The 18872-nt window shown below is 34.6% G+C and overlaps 2 protein-coding genes across 2 annotated transcripts; both read right to left on the bottom strand.

The window, feature by feature from the left end:
• Positions 1–9780: 9780 nt before the first annotated feature.
• Positions 9781–10902, bottom strand: LOC114715254 (putative F-box protein At3g10430). Its single transcript, XM_028900048.1, has one exon. The coding sequence runs from the start codon at positions 10900–10902 to the stop codon at positions 9781–9783; it is 1122 nt and encodes a 373-aa protein (XP_028755881.1).
• A 6044-nt stretch (positions 10903–16946) lies between these two features.
• On the bottom strand, positions 16947–18212 carry LOC114715270 (putative F-box/LRR-repeat/kelch-repeat protein At1g11620). Its single transcript, XM_028900066.1, has one exon. The coding sequence runs from the start codon at positions 18205–18207 to the stop codon at positions 17083–17085; it is 1125 nt and encodes a 374-aa protein (XP_028755899.1). The 5' UTR covers positions 18208–18212; the 3' UTR covers positions 16947–17082.
• Positions 18213–18872: the final 660 nt, after the last annotated feature.

An 18872-nucleotide genomic window follows, 5' to 3' on the forward strand; every position in this document is an offset into this window, starting at 1 on the left:
AGGCCCTTTGGTGAAGCAGGGCAAAATGCTACATAAAATAATTGTTAAACTTTAGACGTTCAAAAGCAGTTATTTGCCACACCGCATTAGCTAATCCGAAACGGGGAAAAAAAAGAAAAGAAGTGATAATATACCCCTCAAAAGTTTTGTTAATAAATGACTTCTAGAGACTTACCAAATAACATTTCTGAACTTTTTTTAAAGCTCCCTATTATGTTCTATTCCCTTTAGTAAAATAACTAGATAAATCAACACAAATGAATTATTCATATAAATCTAAATTATGGGGATTCATAGTCAAATTTTCAAAGCGATTATGTGCCATTAAACTGAAAATTTAGAAAATTCCATGTTTTAAATGGTCATATACAATGATATACATATTTACATATAGACTGATGCCCTTGACAAAACTTGTGATGAATATCCACAACAATTGTATTTATACATATAGCCACACGCAGCAATTGTATCTGTCATAAAACACATGCATACATACATACATATCGTTTTATAACAATTCTCCATGCAAGTTAAAATTTTTCACCCAAAAACTCTTGAAGCATCCTTAAACTTTGCGGAGGCAAAAACCAATTCTTAACTATTTCTCCCCTCTTTGCTACCTCAATTTGTAACTTCTGATAGTTGATATTGTCAGCAAAAATATATATATATATATATATGTGTGTATACACACACACACGCACATATTGAGTGTTCTAATTGTTGAAATATGACGTCTCATTTATTTGAACGTCTGCACAAAGAATGCGTTTTAATGCAAGGATGTGGTATAACTACATCATTGGAACAGTTGTGAGGGGAAACGCAATTGTGGTAAATAGTGCTCGAGTTTTTTTTTTTTTTGGCCAAACAATAGATTTGGAAATTGGAATACATAAAGTCTTCTAAAGATGTGTTATAGCATTGTTGAGTATAGAAACTCTCTCTCATCATCCATTGCCATATATTATTTCACATTGTTGGACGGAAGAATGCATTTCTCATGATAAAAGTGAAGCATGAACAGGATAGGGGGAGTAAATAAAATGCTAGGAAAAATGAAACTAAAGGGTACGTGAGAAAGTAAATAAATTTGATATATGGCACAAATGCAAAATGAGAAAAGAAAAAAAAAAAACAGTTGCTGTAAATCGATTCACATTGTGCTGGATTAATTTTTACCAGGAGTCCTTAAACAAATCAAATCTCCAAAGTAATGATTAAGTTTTAGGAATGTGGATGTTGCCAACATAGAAAGAACACTAAACCTGATAATAGAAACAGGAAAAATACAACATGATAGAGGAATCTGGTGCTGAGTCTTAAGGGTATCAAGGACCACAAAAACAGTCAGATAATCTAAGAGTCTGTTTGGCTAAGCGTTTGAAAGAAAATAAGCTTTTTTTTTTTTAAGCATAAGTCTGTTTGAAGAATTTGTGCTGTTTGGCTTGGCGATTGAGCAATCTGGCTTTTGTATGAAAAGTAACAATAAGCTATAAGCTAAAATTAACAGCTTATAACTTATAGCTTTCGAAACATGGAGAGAGAAAAGGTTAAGAAATTTATTATCTCTTTTGGTTCTTATTATAAGCCTCAAATAACTAATTTATAGATAACAAAAAATTAATTAAAATTACTTAAAAGTAATAAATAAGTTAAAAATATACTTTTGTTTTAAATATGCTCATAGAAATATGCTTTTATTTTCAAATATGTCTTTATAATAAATAATAAAAAATATGAGATCAACAGGAGCTTATAAATAATTTAAAATTATTATCTTATGTAAATTGATAATTTTTTTATTTTTTATTGTTTAATAAAAGTCTTACTTATTTTGATAATTTTACAAACTAAAATTACTTACTCAATCATTATTAAAATAATTTTTATGATTTCTCTAAAATTTAAAAATTTAATTCACTTATTAAACTTCACTTCTTTATATTAAATTAATTTAAATTATTGTATTATGTAAATTTATTTTTTTAATCATGTTTCACTTTATATTTAAAATGTTTTTTATAATTTCTCTAAAGTTTTAAAATTTAATTCACTTATTAAATTTCACTTCTTTATATTAAATTAATTTAAATCCATTGTATTATGTAAAATTATTTTTTTAATAATGTTTCATTATTTATTAAAATTATAACCATTTTGGTAATTTTATAAACAAGTTTACTTTTACTCAATCATAATCTAAACAACTTTTTACCAATCTCATTTTTACAAACTAACTTTTCTGAACTCCAATCCAAATACAATTCAGCTTATCCATTTTAATTTTTACCCAACTTTACTTTTTCAAAAGTCAAATTGACAATAAGTTATTTTTCCGATTGTTGATCCAAACAGATCCTAAATTGTGCTGCACTCATTTTCCCTAGAAGTCCTTGAATAAAGAAAAAAAAACTGCAAAGTAATGATTCAGGTTTAGAATCAAGGCTCTTGAATGTGAATGTTGCCAATAGCTACAAGACTTTCTACATGATTAGGAGCAACTGAAACAGAACAGCCACGTCTGCAGGTAGCAAAGTTCTCCAATTTATGACTATTAAGATTCAACAGATATAGAGCAGTCTTATCATGTTTAGGCTGATGTTCAACTTCGCAAACAATTTCATCTAACCAAACGCAGCATGGAACAATATTTGAAAAGGTTCTAATAGTAAATATCTTGCTCCAACACCATCCCTCGTTAATCACCCACAAATCAACCACAGAGGATCTATCTTGTCAGATCTTAGCAAGAGAAAGTATAGCAAGTTTGTTCTCATACGCAGTAAGCTTATCATGTGAACCAAAGTTTAATAAAGCAGGCAGTGATATCAATGAAAGCACCATGAGGGTTTTTTCTCAATGCTACCATGGGTGGGGGGATCTCTAGGTGTGCATTTGGAGCAGAGGTCTCCCATGTTTGTTGTTAGGATTAAGCACTGTGACTTATTTCTGTTTTTCTTTTGTGGTTGTCTTGTTTGATATGTGTTCACCTTTTCTTGTGGGTTATTTTTGTTTGTACTGGGGTTTGCTTCTACCATGATCACTGTTTCTTTGGTATTTGTTATCAAATTTAGACATGTCTTCACCCTTCTGTCATAGAGGGGTTTGTTGAAGCTGTATTTGTTTTTACAGTATTGGCGTCAAAGAAGACGGACTCGGAGAGCATGTCTTTGGACAACCACCTTCTATTGCTCTTTTTGTTGATCATGGTGGAATAAAAACTAGCCTGCTCACTTTCAACCTGCAAGTTTAGGCGAATTGTCTTTATTTGGTTTGTCTCAGTAGCTTTGTGGTGTCGTTTGGCTCTGGTCTTTGTTTCTTTTCTGTTTCTGCTTAAGTGTCTGTATTACGTTCTTCTTCTAATGATATTAAGCTTTTCGGTTCCCCAAAAAAAAAAAAAAAAAAGACCTCCAAAATCCTAAGTCACCCCATTAGATCGAAATGGAATGTTAAACTATGGGCACTCTTACAATATTGCCCTCTTGGATGTTAAAAGACTATGTGACCATTGAACCACTAAGCCCTTATTTTTAAATTTTTTTTGGCTAGCACTTAGCCTTTGCCCCCTTCAGTTGAAGCAGTGCAAAATAATACATAAAATAATTGTTAAATTTTAACTATTTAAAAATAGTCATTTACTGCAGTCCATGCTAATTCGGAGGAGGGAAAAGCGAGAAGATACGCCTTAAAATTTTTTCTATCAATGAATTTTATTGACTTCAAATTACATGCAAATAACTTTTCTAAACTTTATTTAAAAGCTCTCTTTAAAATAACTAAATAAATTAACACAATGAAATATTCATATAAATATAAATTATGGGGATTCATAGTCAGGTTTTCAAAGCGATTATGTGCCATCAAGGCATCAAACTAAAAATTTAGAAAATTCCATGTTTTAAATGGTAATATGCAATTATATACGTATTTACATTAGACTGATGCATTTTGATAAAACTTGTGATGAATGTCCGCAACGATGGCACACACACAAACATATATGCACATTACCTCTAATTCTTAATATAAAAACTAGTTTGATTTTTAATTTAGTCATAAATATAAGATCCCAATTCATTTTGTCTTTCATATTTATCTATTTTTTTTCTCAGTTAGCCCTTGTGGTAGGTGCACATGTTAAATGTTTTATTAAATGGTAGTTTTAACTAATATATATGATTAGTAAATGTATTTTAGGGAGATAATGCTAGTTTATTTAAAAATAAAAAAAAATTGTATCTGTTTCGGTATGCATGAAAGGGCGAGAGGAAAAAGAAATAACATGCATCAATGACCATAAAAAGAGTCAGATGATCTCATTTCCCCAGAAGTCCTTGAACAAGAAAATTTGAAGATTTAGAATCAAGAGTCTTCAATATGAATGTCGCCAACGGGTACAAGACTTTCTACATGATTAGAAGTAATTGAAACACAACAGCCACGTCTGCAGGTAGCAAACTTCTCCAATTGAAGAGTATTAAGATTCAACAGATATAGAGCTATTTCATCGTATGTGGGCTGGTGATCAACTTTGCAAACAATCTCATCTAACCAAATGCAGCATGGAACCATATCTGCAAAGTTGCTAATAATATAATATCTTACTCCAATCCCATTTCTCCCCAGATGCATCTGTACCTTCCTCCATCACCCACAAATCAATCACAGAAGATTCATCGTTCCCAATCACAGCATGAGAAAGTATACCAAGTTCGTTCTCATACGGTGAGCCTATCTTGTGAACCAAAGTCTAATAAAGCAGGCAACGGTATCAGTGAAAACAATTCCATTGCTGGGTCAAATGAAATTATCATCCAATCATAATCTTCCTCCCCCGGGCCCGGCTTATCTCCAAATCAGCATATAACTCCATTAACAGTGACAGGTGGAGGGTAATAAAACCCTAAACCTCTAAGGGTATGTTTGGCTCAATAAGAGGAAGGGGAGAGGAGGGATTTTAATGGAAGGAAGGGGAGGGGAGGGGATTGGAAGGATTTTAATATTATCTTGTTTGGATTTATAAAAAAAAAAAAGGAGAGGGGAGGGAAAAATATTTTAATATGGACAATTTTGTTCTTATTTTATTTAAGATATGGGTATAATGGTCACAACATAATAAAATATGGGCATAATGATCACAACATGACAAAATATGGGCATAATGGTCACAAAATAGTAAAATATTACCATTTTCCTCCAAATCCTCCCAATTTTGGAGGGGAGGTTGAGGAGGGGAGGGGAGAGAAATTTTTTTAAAATTTTTCCTCCCATCCTAAAATTTGTGTGTTGCCAAATAAGAAAAAATGATTAAAATCCCTCTCCTTCCCTCTCCTCCCTCCCAAATCCCTCATACCAAATACAGTTCCCAACTTTTATTTCCTTCCAAGACCCAGTGATTAATGGATACACTTCTACACGAGTATAACTAAAGTTATGATGGGTGTAGAACAGCAGAAGAAAAATACCATTACGTCAATTAGAACATAAGATGCGAGTAAAAAAATAATATCTTTTTGTAATAAAAACTGAATTCATTACTCAACAAAAAAAAAAATAATATCAGAGTATTCAATACTATTTTACTCATTTATATTATCAGAAAAAGTACTGTTTTTCTGCCATAAAATTATTCTTTTTATTAACAAATCGGTTTTTTCCCCTTTTTCTGACTCGTATCAATAAATCATTTTTTCCAACAGTGTCCGTAAAATCATTCAATATGAAAAGAATTACTACATATTTTCTGATAAATAATTATTTGTTGTTTATGCACTCATATATTTGCGCTTTCATTGAAACAAATCAGTATAAAAAGAATTCGTTCGTATTAAATATTCTGTATTTGATTCAATATTCAAATGCAAGATGTCAGAAATATAAAATCATTTACTTCTTATGTATCTAATTTTTCAATTAGACACTGAAAACATCACTCAAAATAAGTTACACAGCAGAACAGAACAGAACTTGTGTTCCTACTTCATCCTCTCCAGTACACAAAGGTGGAGGATGAAAAATTCTATAGCAACCTGCCACTAACGTCTGGGACATCTTAGCTAGCTTTCCAGCCATGTTGTTTTCCTTCCTATGAACACGAGTGACAAAAACTTGCTAGTTTTTACACATCAAAAGTCCAGCCTCTTCAATTACATCAGCGAAAGGGTGATGGGGGTCATGTCCCCTGGTCATCAAGTTGATAGCTTTCACAGTTCGAGTTGAGCTGAAATATTCCGGTGCCCTCTCTTCCCACCGATCTTAAGTTCTTGTATTATTCCAATCATTTCAACCATAACTGATGGCACTACTGTAAGGATCCGTTTGGTATAAGAAATTTTTTTTTAATGAATTCAATTTAAAAAAATTAAAAAAAATAAATTCAAAAGCTTTTAATTAGTTTTTATTACTACGTCTTCTTTTTATTAAAATTTTAAAACCTCATTTCTTTAATTTTTTTAAAATTAAATTTATTAAAATTTTTTCCCTCCTCCTCTCCCTTGCCCTCTCCTCCCTTTCCTTTACCAAATAAGTCCTGACTTTACATGTAAAACCCACTGGCCAAGAGTCATGACTTCCTCGAATGAAGCCTCCACAGCCGCTGCTACCATTGTTTAGGACAGATCCATCAACCTCAAGCTTTAAAAATTCCCCGCAAGGCTCTAGTGCTTCATGTGTTGTATTCGCATATCTCTTGTTGATATCGCCATTGATCAACAAGCCTTGATCCCAACAGGCTCTAAACAAACTCGCATTTGCATCATGCCTTATAGATGCTTCCTCTTCCCCACACATTGTTGCATCTGGAGGTTCAAAGATCCCAATAGACATAATCAAAGAGTATGGGCCAAGAAATTCTTTTTGTAAACTCCTTCCCTGCTTCTACATTCAAATTCCAACGTACCCAGTCACCCCTGCATCAAGGATTTATCTAATTTCCAAGCACTAGTTTTAAATCATTATTATTAATTGAGATGTCACTCTTAATAATTTAAATAATTTCATCATAATAGTTGGAAGTGATTGAACCTTTTAATCTGGGTGGAAAAGAGGTTGAACTTTTTTTTAAGGATAAAAATACAATAATACCCTCCTTTTTCATTTTTTTTAGAAAACAAATATTAATTGTCATCGGCAACCAAAGCTCTGACCTCCGGCACTAGCTACCTAAGTACAGGTGGCTAGACCTTTGACCTCTAGTAGCCAGAGGATTTTTTTTTTCAAACTAAGGTAGCCAAAGACGGTCTAAACCCATGACCTTTTGACACATCAAAAAAAAATATAGCTGCCAAACCAACCAGTCCACTTAATCATATGAAGCAAACAAATATATATAAATATATATGTGACAAAACAAATGCAAATGTCTAAATGTAAATGAACAAGTAAAATTCAACAACTTACAAGTGAAATTTCACTTATTCATTTACATTTAGATATTTGTATTTGTTTTGTTATGTATATTTTTCTTTGCATCATATAAGTAAGTGGACTAGTTGATTTGGTGGTTACATTCCTTTTGGTGAGCCAAAATGTCATGAATTCAAACATGTCTTTGGCCACCTTATTTTTAAAATAAAAAAGAAAGAAAGAAAAGAAAATCCCTCGGTCACCGAAGCTCCAATGACCGGCAATTGGAGGTCGAAGGTCTGGCAACCGGCACGTTGGAGCTCCACGACAATTAATATTTGTTTTTTAAAAAAAATAAAAAGAGGGGGTATTAATATATTTATACTTTTAAATTTTAATTTCATTTTGGTCTAAAAAGATTAACTAAGATTTTGAGATGTTTTGGGGGGTTGACTGATATTAATTAGAGGGTTTATTGAAATTCTCTCAAATAATATTTTGGGGTAGATGATCTTTGTTGTCTATCTGCCATCTGTTTTGGTGTGCATGAAAGGATGAGAGGAAAAAGAAAAATAAAGTGGAAAATAAGAAATTGAAAGGATGAAGAAAAAAATGATGCGCCAGGAGGCAAGAGCAAAAAGTGATAACGCTACGAAAAAGTAGATTAACGAGTAAATGAAAAAGATCAAGAGATTTGGCATTGTAAAATGATCAACTAGGCCTCATGCACTCCCCTTAGATAAGAGCGTAATTGAGGGATTGAGGAGGCATGAATCCATAAGGGCAAGTAAAACGGGCGAGTTGGCTCGTGACGAGTTGCGGTCTGCACAGTGTGTTCTCAAAAGGCTTGTTTTCTGGTGGATTGGCATTTTGCCAATCCTAACCTACCAACCCGCCAAAATTTATATGTTTTCCTTTCTTACTTTTTTTTTTACTTTTAATTTTTCTTTTTTTTTAAATATTAGCAGTTATATATATTTACACTTAGACATTTGCATTTGATTTATTTTATATATATATTTTTTGCATCTTGTAACTAAGTGGATCAATTAATTTGGTAGTTATATTCTTTTTGATGTGCCAAGAGATCATGGATTCAATCCTCTTCTGAGCCACCTTATTTTTAAGAAATCCTTTTGCTACCAAAGCTCCAATGACTTGCCACTAAAGGTTGAAGTTCCAACCACTAGCGTCACAAGTCAAAGCTTGGGTCTAGCGACAATTAATATTTATTTTTTAAAAAAATAAAAAAGAAGGGTATTATTATATTTTTACTCTTAAATTTTAATTTCATTTTGGTTTTGAGATGTTTTGAGAGTTGACTGATATTAATTAGCTACCAAGAGGGTTTATTGAAATTCTCCCACATAGTAATATTTTGTGGTATATGATCTTCGTTGTCTATCTGCCACCTGTTTTGGTGTGCATGAAAGGATAAGTGTAAAAAGAAAAATAAAGTGGAAAACAAGAAATTGAATGGATGAAGAAAAAATGATGCACCAGAAGGCAAGAGCAAAGAGTGATAATGCTACGAAAAAGTAGATTAACAAGTAAATGGAAAGGATCAAGGGACTTGGTATTGTAAACTTAATAAGGGGGAAAAAAACTCCTGAAGCATCGTTAAACTTTTGAGGGGGAAAAAAATAAATTCTCGACTATTTCTACCCTCTTTGCTGACTCAATTTGCAACTTCTAATAGTCATTATTAACTTGGTTAGTATTGAGTGTTTTAATTGTTGAAATATGACACCTCATTTATTTGAAAACAAACAGTAAGATACAAATAAAATAATGTAAGGATGTGGCATAACTAAATCATTAGGACGTATGTGCAAAGAATTACATCTCTTATCACCCAAAAAAAAAAAAAAGGAATTACATCTCCAATGGAATCAGTGGAGGGGGAAACACAATTCTGGTGAATAGTGTTTTAAAAACGTGTATTATAGCATTGTTGGGTATAGAAAATATCTGCCACCATCCATTGCCATTTGCCATATATTATTTCACATTATTTGAAGGAAGAATGCATTCTCATGGGAAAGTGAAATATGAACAGGTCAGGGGGAGTAAATAAAATGTACTAGGAAAAATGAAACTAAAAGGTGAGTAAGAAAGTAAATAAATGCAAAACGAGGAAAAAAAAAAATAACAGTTGTTGTTATACAATCTACATTGTGCTGGATTCGTTTTCACCAGAAGTCCTCAGACAAATCAAATACGCAAAGTAATGATTAAGACTTGGGGATCTGAGTGCTGCCAACAAAGGAAGAACACTAAACAATCTGATAACAGAAACAGGGTATATACAACATGCCAGAAGCATCTTGTTCTGAGTATAAAGGGCATCAAGGACCACAAAAACAGTCATCTAAATTTTGTTGTGGTCATTTCCCCTTGAATTTGTGAAGTAATGGTTAAGATTTAGAATCAAGGCTCTTGAAGGTGAATGTTGCCAATAGGTACAAGACTTTCTACATGATTAGAAGCAACTGAAATAGAACAGGCATATTCGAAGGTAGCAAAGTTCTCCACTTTAAGAGTATTAAGATTCAACAGACATAGAGCAGTCCTATCATGTTTGGGCTGATGACCAACTTCACAAACAATTTCATCTAACCAAATGCAGCATGGAACCATATCTGAAAAGGTGTTAATACTACATACCTTACTCCAATCCCATCTCTCCCCAGATTCAACTGTACCTTCCTCCATCACCCACAAATCAATCACAAAAGATTCATAGTTCCCAATCACAGCACGAGAAAGTATAGCAAGTTTGTTCTCATACACGGCAAGCGTCTCCAGTGAACCAAAGTCTAATAAAGCAGGCAGCGGTATCAATGAAAACACTTCCATTGCCATGTCAAATGAAATTATTATCCAATCATAATGTCCCCCCTTTCTAACCGGCGTGTATGCAAACCAAAAAATAGCTCCATTAGCATTGACAGGTGGAAGATAAAACCTTACACCCCCAAAGTTCCAAGCTTTTATTTCCTTCCAAGACCTTGTGCTTAATGAATACACTTCTACACGAATATCCTTGTCACCCAAAAACCAAGTCGTACCAGATATCACTATCTTGTAATCATTAACACTTGGACTGAACCCAAATCCTACCCCGAAATCGTCATTAATACTATTAACAGGTTGGGGAACCTCCCTGGCCTCTCTAGTGGCAGGATTCCACAATAAAAGAAAAGGAAGAGACGGAAATTTATGGTAGCATATAAGACAGAGCAAACCATTGCTGGAACCGACGATCGTAGCCATTTTTGAAACCAAAGGCGAGGGCAGAACTTCAAGGACTCGCAACTTGTAATCGAGCATTTGTAAGCGTCGACGTCTAGGGCCCTCACACCGATGCCAAATAAGCAAAGGGTTTTTATCTCTGTGGTGTTGGAGGTGGTCAGCGATGAAAGATGGGGTCTTGATAAGATTTTTCCACTCTTTGCAGACACATCGAAGTCGGATTAGGGATTTAACAGGGAGACGCTTGAGAATGTTCGTCACGATTTCTTGAGGGAGAAATGGAGTATCGGCATCCATTAACATCGGCTCCTACACAACTGGGAAGAAGGGATCTCTGAGACGAAAGGCTCGTCGGAACCAAAAGTCTGAAGAGTGGAGACGACAGGTTTTTGAGTCCCCCCCCCCCCCCTCATTCGGCGGCTGAGAAAGGTTTTTGAGTTTGATTCCTCATTGCCGAAGAAGAATCGTTGCATCGCACGTGGATAATCAATATTTCTATTTCTCGCTCCAACAACTACTGCATATTTTCTGATTTTTTTTTTGGGGGACCAGATTGCATATTTTCTGATAGATAATCATTTGTTCTTCATGTACTAAAGAGATCGATATGAAAAGAATTAGTATTTTTTTTTACGAGCAATATGAAAAGAATTGGTATACATATTAAATATTCTGTATTTGAATATCAATTGAAAAGTCTCTTAGTCGCTTATAATTTAAATAACGGGTAACATCTTCTTCCATCACGGTAACATTATTAATAATAACCACTAACTCAAAACACACATCAAATAGTTGGAGGTGATGCAACATTTTTTTATTTAGGTGGAAGAGATATTGTAACTTTGTGTGGCTGTTATCATGTGTTTTTTTTTTTTTAAAACTAGAAGTATTCATTCGTTAAAAGGAGATCAAAGTTACCAATCTAAATGAAGTAGTTAGCTAACGAGAGACATCAAACTCAATTTTAAAGCTGCAAATAGCCACTAACACACCACAATATGGCAAAGCAAATTCACCAATCTCTCAAAAGATTAGATTGCAAAGTTTGTTCTATAATCCCTAATAATCGTGTGAAGAGGTGGTTGTTGTATGACTTGCCCAAACATTGAGAATAACCCTTGAGTGTCAATGCCGCATTTTTATTGGCACCTTTAACAACTGTTCTTATACCTAGAGGGAAAGAAGAACACTAAGGTTCTCCATTTGGTAAATAATTAAAAATGAGATGTAAAAATTAGGATTAGGAAAACTCATTAAAAGAGTATTTAGTATAAGAAAATTACTTATCACTTGTAATTGGGTAAATCTATGTAGATGAGATTAGGAAATGCTATCTTCTCTCATCGTATTCCTCATTTCTACTTTCATTAATTTTTTTAACAAATTTTCTTTTTAATTTCAATTTTAATTATTACTTTTTATTTTCAATACTTCACACCAAACAGAACATTGTAAGCTTTTAACTCAATAATAGCTTTACTAGGACCATAACAATACAATCTTATGCATCGGGAAAGATTTATCCCAAAAGCCAAAAGATAACTCCTGTTGACCAGCAACTTTAGCAAAAGTATTGAGATAACATAGCAAATCCCCTGCTCATGAAGAAACCCATCTTAAATAATCCTTTGGACAATCACTGTGGAAATTCCAACCAGTCTTCCAACACAACCATGAGAACAAAACATCAAACCACCAGCATTTTTAACTTCAAGAAAACCACCATTAATGATAGAGTTACAGTCCAAGCCAAACCCTGACATAAAATTATCAACTAGGCCTCATGCACTCTCCTTAGATGAGAGCGTAATTGAGGAATTGAGGAGGGATAAATCCACAATGTAGAATTCGGGTTCAGATCCTCTCAGCGGCTATTTTCTCCTCATCCCTCAAAAGCTCTAAATCATATCCGGCCAATCAATCTAGGGACTCACAAAAAGACACATCATCTAGCTCTTAAAAATGTATCTCCATCGTCCAATATATTATAACCTTAGCCGTCCCTTCAAATCCCATTGTTGCCAAACCTCGACGATCTGTTCTCTTGCACTCATGGCATTCCGTTCTCCTTGACAGTCCTCTCGAGCTTCATGTTCTCCGTCTCCCACTTCGTCACTTACGTTCACCTCCTCAGATCAAATTCTAGTTTAGCCATCTCTAACTTTAGTCAATCTATAAACGAATTCAGTCAGAGAGAGGAGCAATCGAAGAGATAAATAGACTGCTGAGGCAGTCTTCCTTGGCTCCTGAGGTATACGAATAGGTATATTGCCACCTGCATTTATCCGTATTTCTTGCCATAGCTTATTGAGGAATGTGTGGACGTCATTTCCATAGGTAAAGAAGCATTAAGTATCTTGAAGATGAGGATGTAGAAGTGAAGAGGCTACAAGATGCATGTTGGCAAATTTAGCTTTGAGCCGTGTAAAGCATAGCATTTTGGTTGAAGTAGGTGTCCTATAAAATTGGTGAGACTTCCTGAATTTACATAGTATTAAAAAGATGGTTATTTGTACAACTTGCATGACATGCTGGTTTTATATGGAGGCATGTAAATCCAATCAAAAGAAATTCACTAAAACCCCATAAGAATATTGGAGGGAGGGGGTGAATGAAAGAATGACAAGAAGAAAGTCATGTTTTCAGGGGGTCTTGACGCTTGCAAAATTCCAGATCAAATTTTCCTTCAGGAAACATTCTTAACTTCTGATTCTGAAGGATCCAAAGTCAACAAACAGGGGACGACCCATTTTCTTAACTCACCAGCATAGACATAACATGAATGCTCTGTAACCTATCTCCCTTGTTAGTTTATGAATTGAAATGAAGCTTGTGTCCATGCACTCCATCTCCCTTTTGTTCCCATGGTGAATTCGTTATTAAAAAAGAAATTCATGATAGTGCGGTACGCGTAAACAGTTATAGATTTTGTGGTGTAAGACTATTATTCTTCATATATATATATATATATAGGACCATCTTGATGATTTGGAATTGTTTCTTTCTCGTCATATCTATATGCAATTATACATGCATATCTTGAGCGAGGAGCATGTATAGGCTTGACATATAATTGTAATATAATGGCAGAATTGAGTTCAAACACCATAAACATTACATGGTTAAGCCCCATCTATATATCTCATTTCAGGTTTCTCGCAGCACTGGGAAAGTGTAAGTTTTACCTGGAATAGCACTAAACCCATGAAAGTAATTTACTTTTAGTAAAATGTTCCTTTGGTTGTTTTGTCTCTGGTAAAGGTTGTAGAAAATCAACGTCATGTTCGCAATTGAGGGTTCAGGGCATTTTAAAAGGCAACAAAAATAGAATTAAACGGCTCAGATGAGCTTCTGAGAGATACGAGAAAAAATGCCGCTGAGGGAATCTACTCACGTAGAATTCACTGGCTTTGTGGAGTTCAGTAATCAAGTGGGACCCAAGCCACTTAATGGTTCGTCTCAAGAGCACCTCTGATATGATTCAGGATATTCTTCTCCAAGTGTCTCCTAGTGGAATCAAACTCTGATTGTTGATGGAAGATATTGTCTTTTCTTAATATTGGAGGTTTCCACATCTATTGGTACCTTTCGGCTGCCATTGTGATTTCAGTAGTTACATATTTCATGGGTGTTTTCTGCAGATAATAAGCCAAGCATTGGCTACAGCCAGGGAACATTTCACCAGATCTCTTCTAAATGATCCCTATGCTGTTTGACAAAGGATGAGAAGTCTCTTGCGCAAATTCCTATTATGCTGTTTTCTGCGGCTTAGTGCCTTAAGGATGGATCCTTGAGACTTGACAAAATTTTCAGTTCTTACCTTGTTTTTTACTGAGTCAACTTGTAAATTCTGACGGTTAGTAATCAGGGTTTTAGTTGTCTGGAAACAAATGGTGAGATAAAAATCAAATAATAATAGCTGATAAAAGGATTTTCATCAAATCTAAACACAAAATATCTGAAGAATGCTTCCCTAATTAAAACTATAATAAAATTTCTAAGACAATCAAGTAAATTAATATTGATGTACAAGCACGGAAGCAATTTTGGTGAAGAACGGTGGGTTGAATTGCCATCATGAGAGACGAGGCATTGATGTCCAACAAGGAATCTTGTTGAGAGTCTTCTGAAAATGTGGGTTATATATATATATATATATATATATATATATATATATATTGAATTAAAGGGTAGGCATTAACGGTTTAAGTTAGCGGGATCAAATACATTCTGTGAATAGTTATATTATGGGTTCGCATATCATCTACTGCATTTATTTCAGTGCTTCCAGAGAGCATGAGCCTCTAAAGCTAAAAAAATTGGCTTTTTTTTTTTTAATGGTGACTACTAAAAATTGTTTTGGTGTATGTGTATATGGAAGGATGAGAAGAAATTTTAGGAAGAAACTAACAGGATAAGGGAAAATTTGTGTTTGGTACGCAAGGAAAAGTTAAAATTGAACTAAGATTTTGAGATGTTTTGGGGGGTTGACTGATATTAATTAGGGAGTTTATTGAAATTCTCTCAAATAATATTTTGGGGTAGATGATCTTTGTTGTCTATCTGCCATCTGTTTTGGTTTGCCTGAAAGGATGAGAGGAAAAAGAAAAATAAAGTGGAAAATAAGAAATTGAAAGGATGAAGAAAAAAGTGATGCACCAGGAGGTAAGAGCAAAAAGTGATAACGCTACGAAAAAGTAGATTAACAAGTAAATGAAAAAGATCAAGAGATTTGGCATTGTAAAATGATCAACTAGGCCTCATGCACTCTCCTTAGATGAGAGCGTAATTGAGGGATTGAGAAGGGATAAATCCACAATTAGGACTGGTAAAACGGGCTAACTTGCAGGTTGCGAGCTACACAGTGTGCTCTCAAAAACCCTGTTTTTTGGCGGGTTGACATTTTGTCAACCCTAACCCGCCAATCCGTTAGAATTTATTTTTTTCCTTCTTACTTTTTTTAAATTTTTTTTAATTTTTTTAAAATGTTAGCCGTTATATATATTTATACTTAGACACTTGCAATTGATTTTATATATATATATATATATTTTGCATCATGTGACTAAGTAGATCAATTGATTTGATAGTTATATTCCTTTTGATGTGCCAAGAGATTATGGATTCAAACCTCTTCCCAGCCACCTTATTTTTAAGAAATCCTTTTACTACCAAAACTCTGATGACCTGTCATTAAAAGTTGAAGTTCCAACCACTAGCGTCACAAGTCAAAGCTTGGGTCTAGCGACAATTAATATTTGTTTTTAAAAAAAATAAAAAAGAAGGGTATTATTATATTTTTACTCTTAAATTTTAATTTCATTTTGGTTTTGAGATGTTTTGAGGGTTGACTGATATTAATTAGCTACCAAGAGGTTTTATTGAAATTCTCCCACATAGTAATATTTTGTGGCATATGATCTTCGTTGTCTATCTGCCATCTGTTTTGGTGTGCATTAAAGGATGAGCGGAAAAAGAAAAATAAAGTGGAAAACAAGAAATTGAATGGATGAAGAAAAAATGATGCACCAGAAGGCAAGAGCAAAAAGTGATAATGCCACGAGAAAGTAGATTAACAAGTAAATGGAAAGGATCAAGAGATTTGGTATTGTAAACTTCATAAGGGGAAAAACTCTTGAAGCATCGTTTAACTTTGAGGGGGGGGGGGGGGGGAAAATCAATTCTCGACTATTTCTACCCTCTTTGCTGACTCAATTTGCAACTTCTAATAGTCATTATTGTCAGCTAAAAAAACTTGGTTAGTATTGAGTGTTTTAATTGTTGAAATATGACACCTCGTTTATTTGAAAATAAACAGTAAGATACAAATAAAATAACGTAAGGAGGTGGCATAACTAAATCATTAGAACGTATGTGCAAAGAATTACATCTCTTATCACCCCAAAAAAAAAAAAAGAATTACATCTCCAATGGAATCAGTGGAGGGGGAAAACACAATTCTGGTGAATAGTGTTTTAAAAACGCGTATTATAGCATTGTTGGGTATAGAAAATATCTGCCACCATCCATTGCCATTTGCCATATATTATTTCACATTATTTGAAGGAAGAATGCATTCTCATGGGAAAGTGAAATATGAACAGGTCAGGGGGAGTAAATAAAATGTACTAGGAAAAATGAAACTAAAAGGTGAGTAAGAAAGTAAATAAATGCAAAACGAGGGAAAAAAAAATAACAGTTGTTGTTATACAATCTACATTGTGCTGGATTCGTTTTCACCAGAAGTCCTCAGACAAATCAAATACGCAAAGTAATGATTAAGACTTAGGGATCTGAGTGCTGCCAACAAAGGAAGAACACTAAACTATCTGATAACAGAAACAGGGTATATACAACATGCCAGAAGCATCTTGTTCTGAGTATAAAGGGCATCAAGGACCACAAAAACAGTCATCTAAATTTTGTTGTGGTCATTTCCCCTTGAATTTGTGAAGTAATGGTTAAGATTTAGAATCAAGGCTCTTGAAGGTGAATGTTGCCAATAGGTACAAGACTTTCTACATGATTAGAAGCAACTGAAATAGAACAGGCATATCCGAAGGTAGCAAAGTTCTCCACTTTAAGAGTATTAAGATTCAACAGACATAGAGCAGTCTTATCATGTTTGGGCTGATGATCAACTTCACAAACAATTTCATCTAACCAAATGCAGCGTGGAACCATATCTGAAGAGGTGCTAATACTACATACCTTACTCCAATCCCATCTCTCCCCAGATGCAACTGTACCTTCCTCCATCACCCACAAATCAATCACAAAAGATTCATAGTTCCCAATCACAGCACGAGAAAGTATAGCAAGTTTGTTCTCATACACGGTAAGCGTCTCCAGTGAACCAAAGTCTAATAAAGCAGGCAGCGGTATCAATGAAAACACTTCCATTGCTATGTCAAATGAAATTATTATCCAATCATAACGTCCCTCCTTTTCACCCGGCTTGTATCCAAACCAAAAAATAGCTCCATTAGCAGTGACAGGTGGAAGATAATAAAACCCTACACCCCCAAAGTTCCCAACTTTTATTTCCTTCCAAGACCTTGTGCTTAATGAATACACTTCTACACGAATATCCTCGTCACCCAAAAACCAAGTCGCACCAGATATCACTATCTTGTAATCATTAACACTTGGACTGAACCCAAATCCTACCCCGAAATCGTCATTAATACTATTAACAGGTTGGGGAACCTCCCTGGCCTCTCTAGTGGCAGGATTCCACAATAAAAGAAAAGGAAGAGACGGAAATTTATGGTAGCATATAAGACAGAGCAAACCATTGCTGGAACCGACGATCGTAGCCCTTTTTGAAACCAAAGGCGAGGGCAGAACTTCAAGGACTCTCAACTTGTAATCGAGCATTTGTAAGCGTCGACGTCTAGGGCCCTCACCCCGATGCCAAATAAGCAAAGGATTTTTATCTCTGTGGTGTTGGAGGTGGTCAGCGATGAAAGATGGGGTCTTGATAAGATTTTTCCACTCTTTGCAGACACATCGAAGTCGGATTAGGGATTTAACAGGGAGACGCTTGAGAATGTTCGTCACGATTTCTTGAGGGAGAAATGGAGTATCGGCATCCATTAACATCGGCTCCTACAACACTGGGAAGAAGGGATCTCTGAGACGAGAGGCTTGTCGGAACCAAAGGTCTGAAGAGTGGAGACGACAGGCTTTCGAGTACCCTTTCTTTCGGGGGCTGAGAAAGGTTTTTGAGTTTGATTCCTCGTTGCCGACGAAGAATCGTTGCATCGCACGCGGATAATTCAAGGAACAAAAAACCGACAGGACACTAAACTGGTTAACGTAGTGATTTGAAGGTTAGTGGGTCAGATCGGATCCAACCGGGATCAGACTAGTAATTATTAAAATAGTATAATTTAATTAAAATGAATAAAAATATATAAATTTTTTTTATTCTATTTTATCTTTTCTTTTTTTTTCTTTACCTATTAAAATCCTTTTTTTTTTTATTCCTTTCTTCTGTTTCCCACGTGATACTACTGCCATTTCCCACCATAACACGCATAAGTCAGAACAAGTCAGCTTTTTCTTTCCTTCTCTCTCTTCTCCTTCAACAATGGACACGGCAGACTTGCTTCTTGAAAACACTTATCATTACTCCTCTTTCTCAATTGCTTTCTGCCTCTCTCATGCTCTTTTCCGGTGTCATTTTTCTTTTTTTATACATATCTCATCCCCCTCCATTGTCTTCCGGCTTCCTCTTCACCGTCTAGTCTCCCACGAGT

The sequence above is a fragment of the Neltuma alba genome, unplaced genomic scaffold, assembly GCF_004799145.2.
Source record: "Neltuma alba isolate B1F8T4 unplaced genomic scaffold, ASM479914v2 tig00011580_pilon, whole genome shotgun sequence".
In the NCBI taxonomy this organism is placed as follows: Eukaryota; Viridiplantae; Streptophyta; class Magnoliopsida; order Fabales; family Fabaceae; genus Neltuma; species Neltuma alba.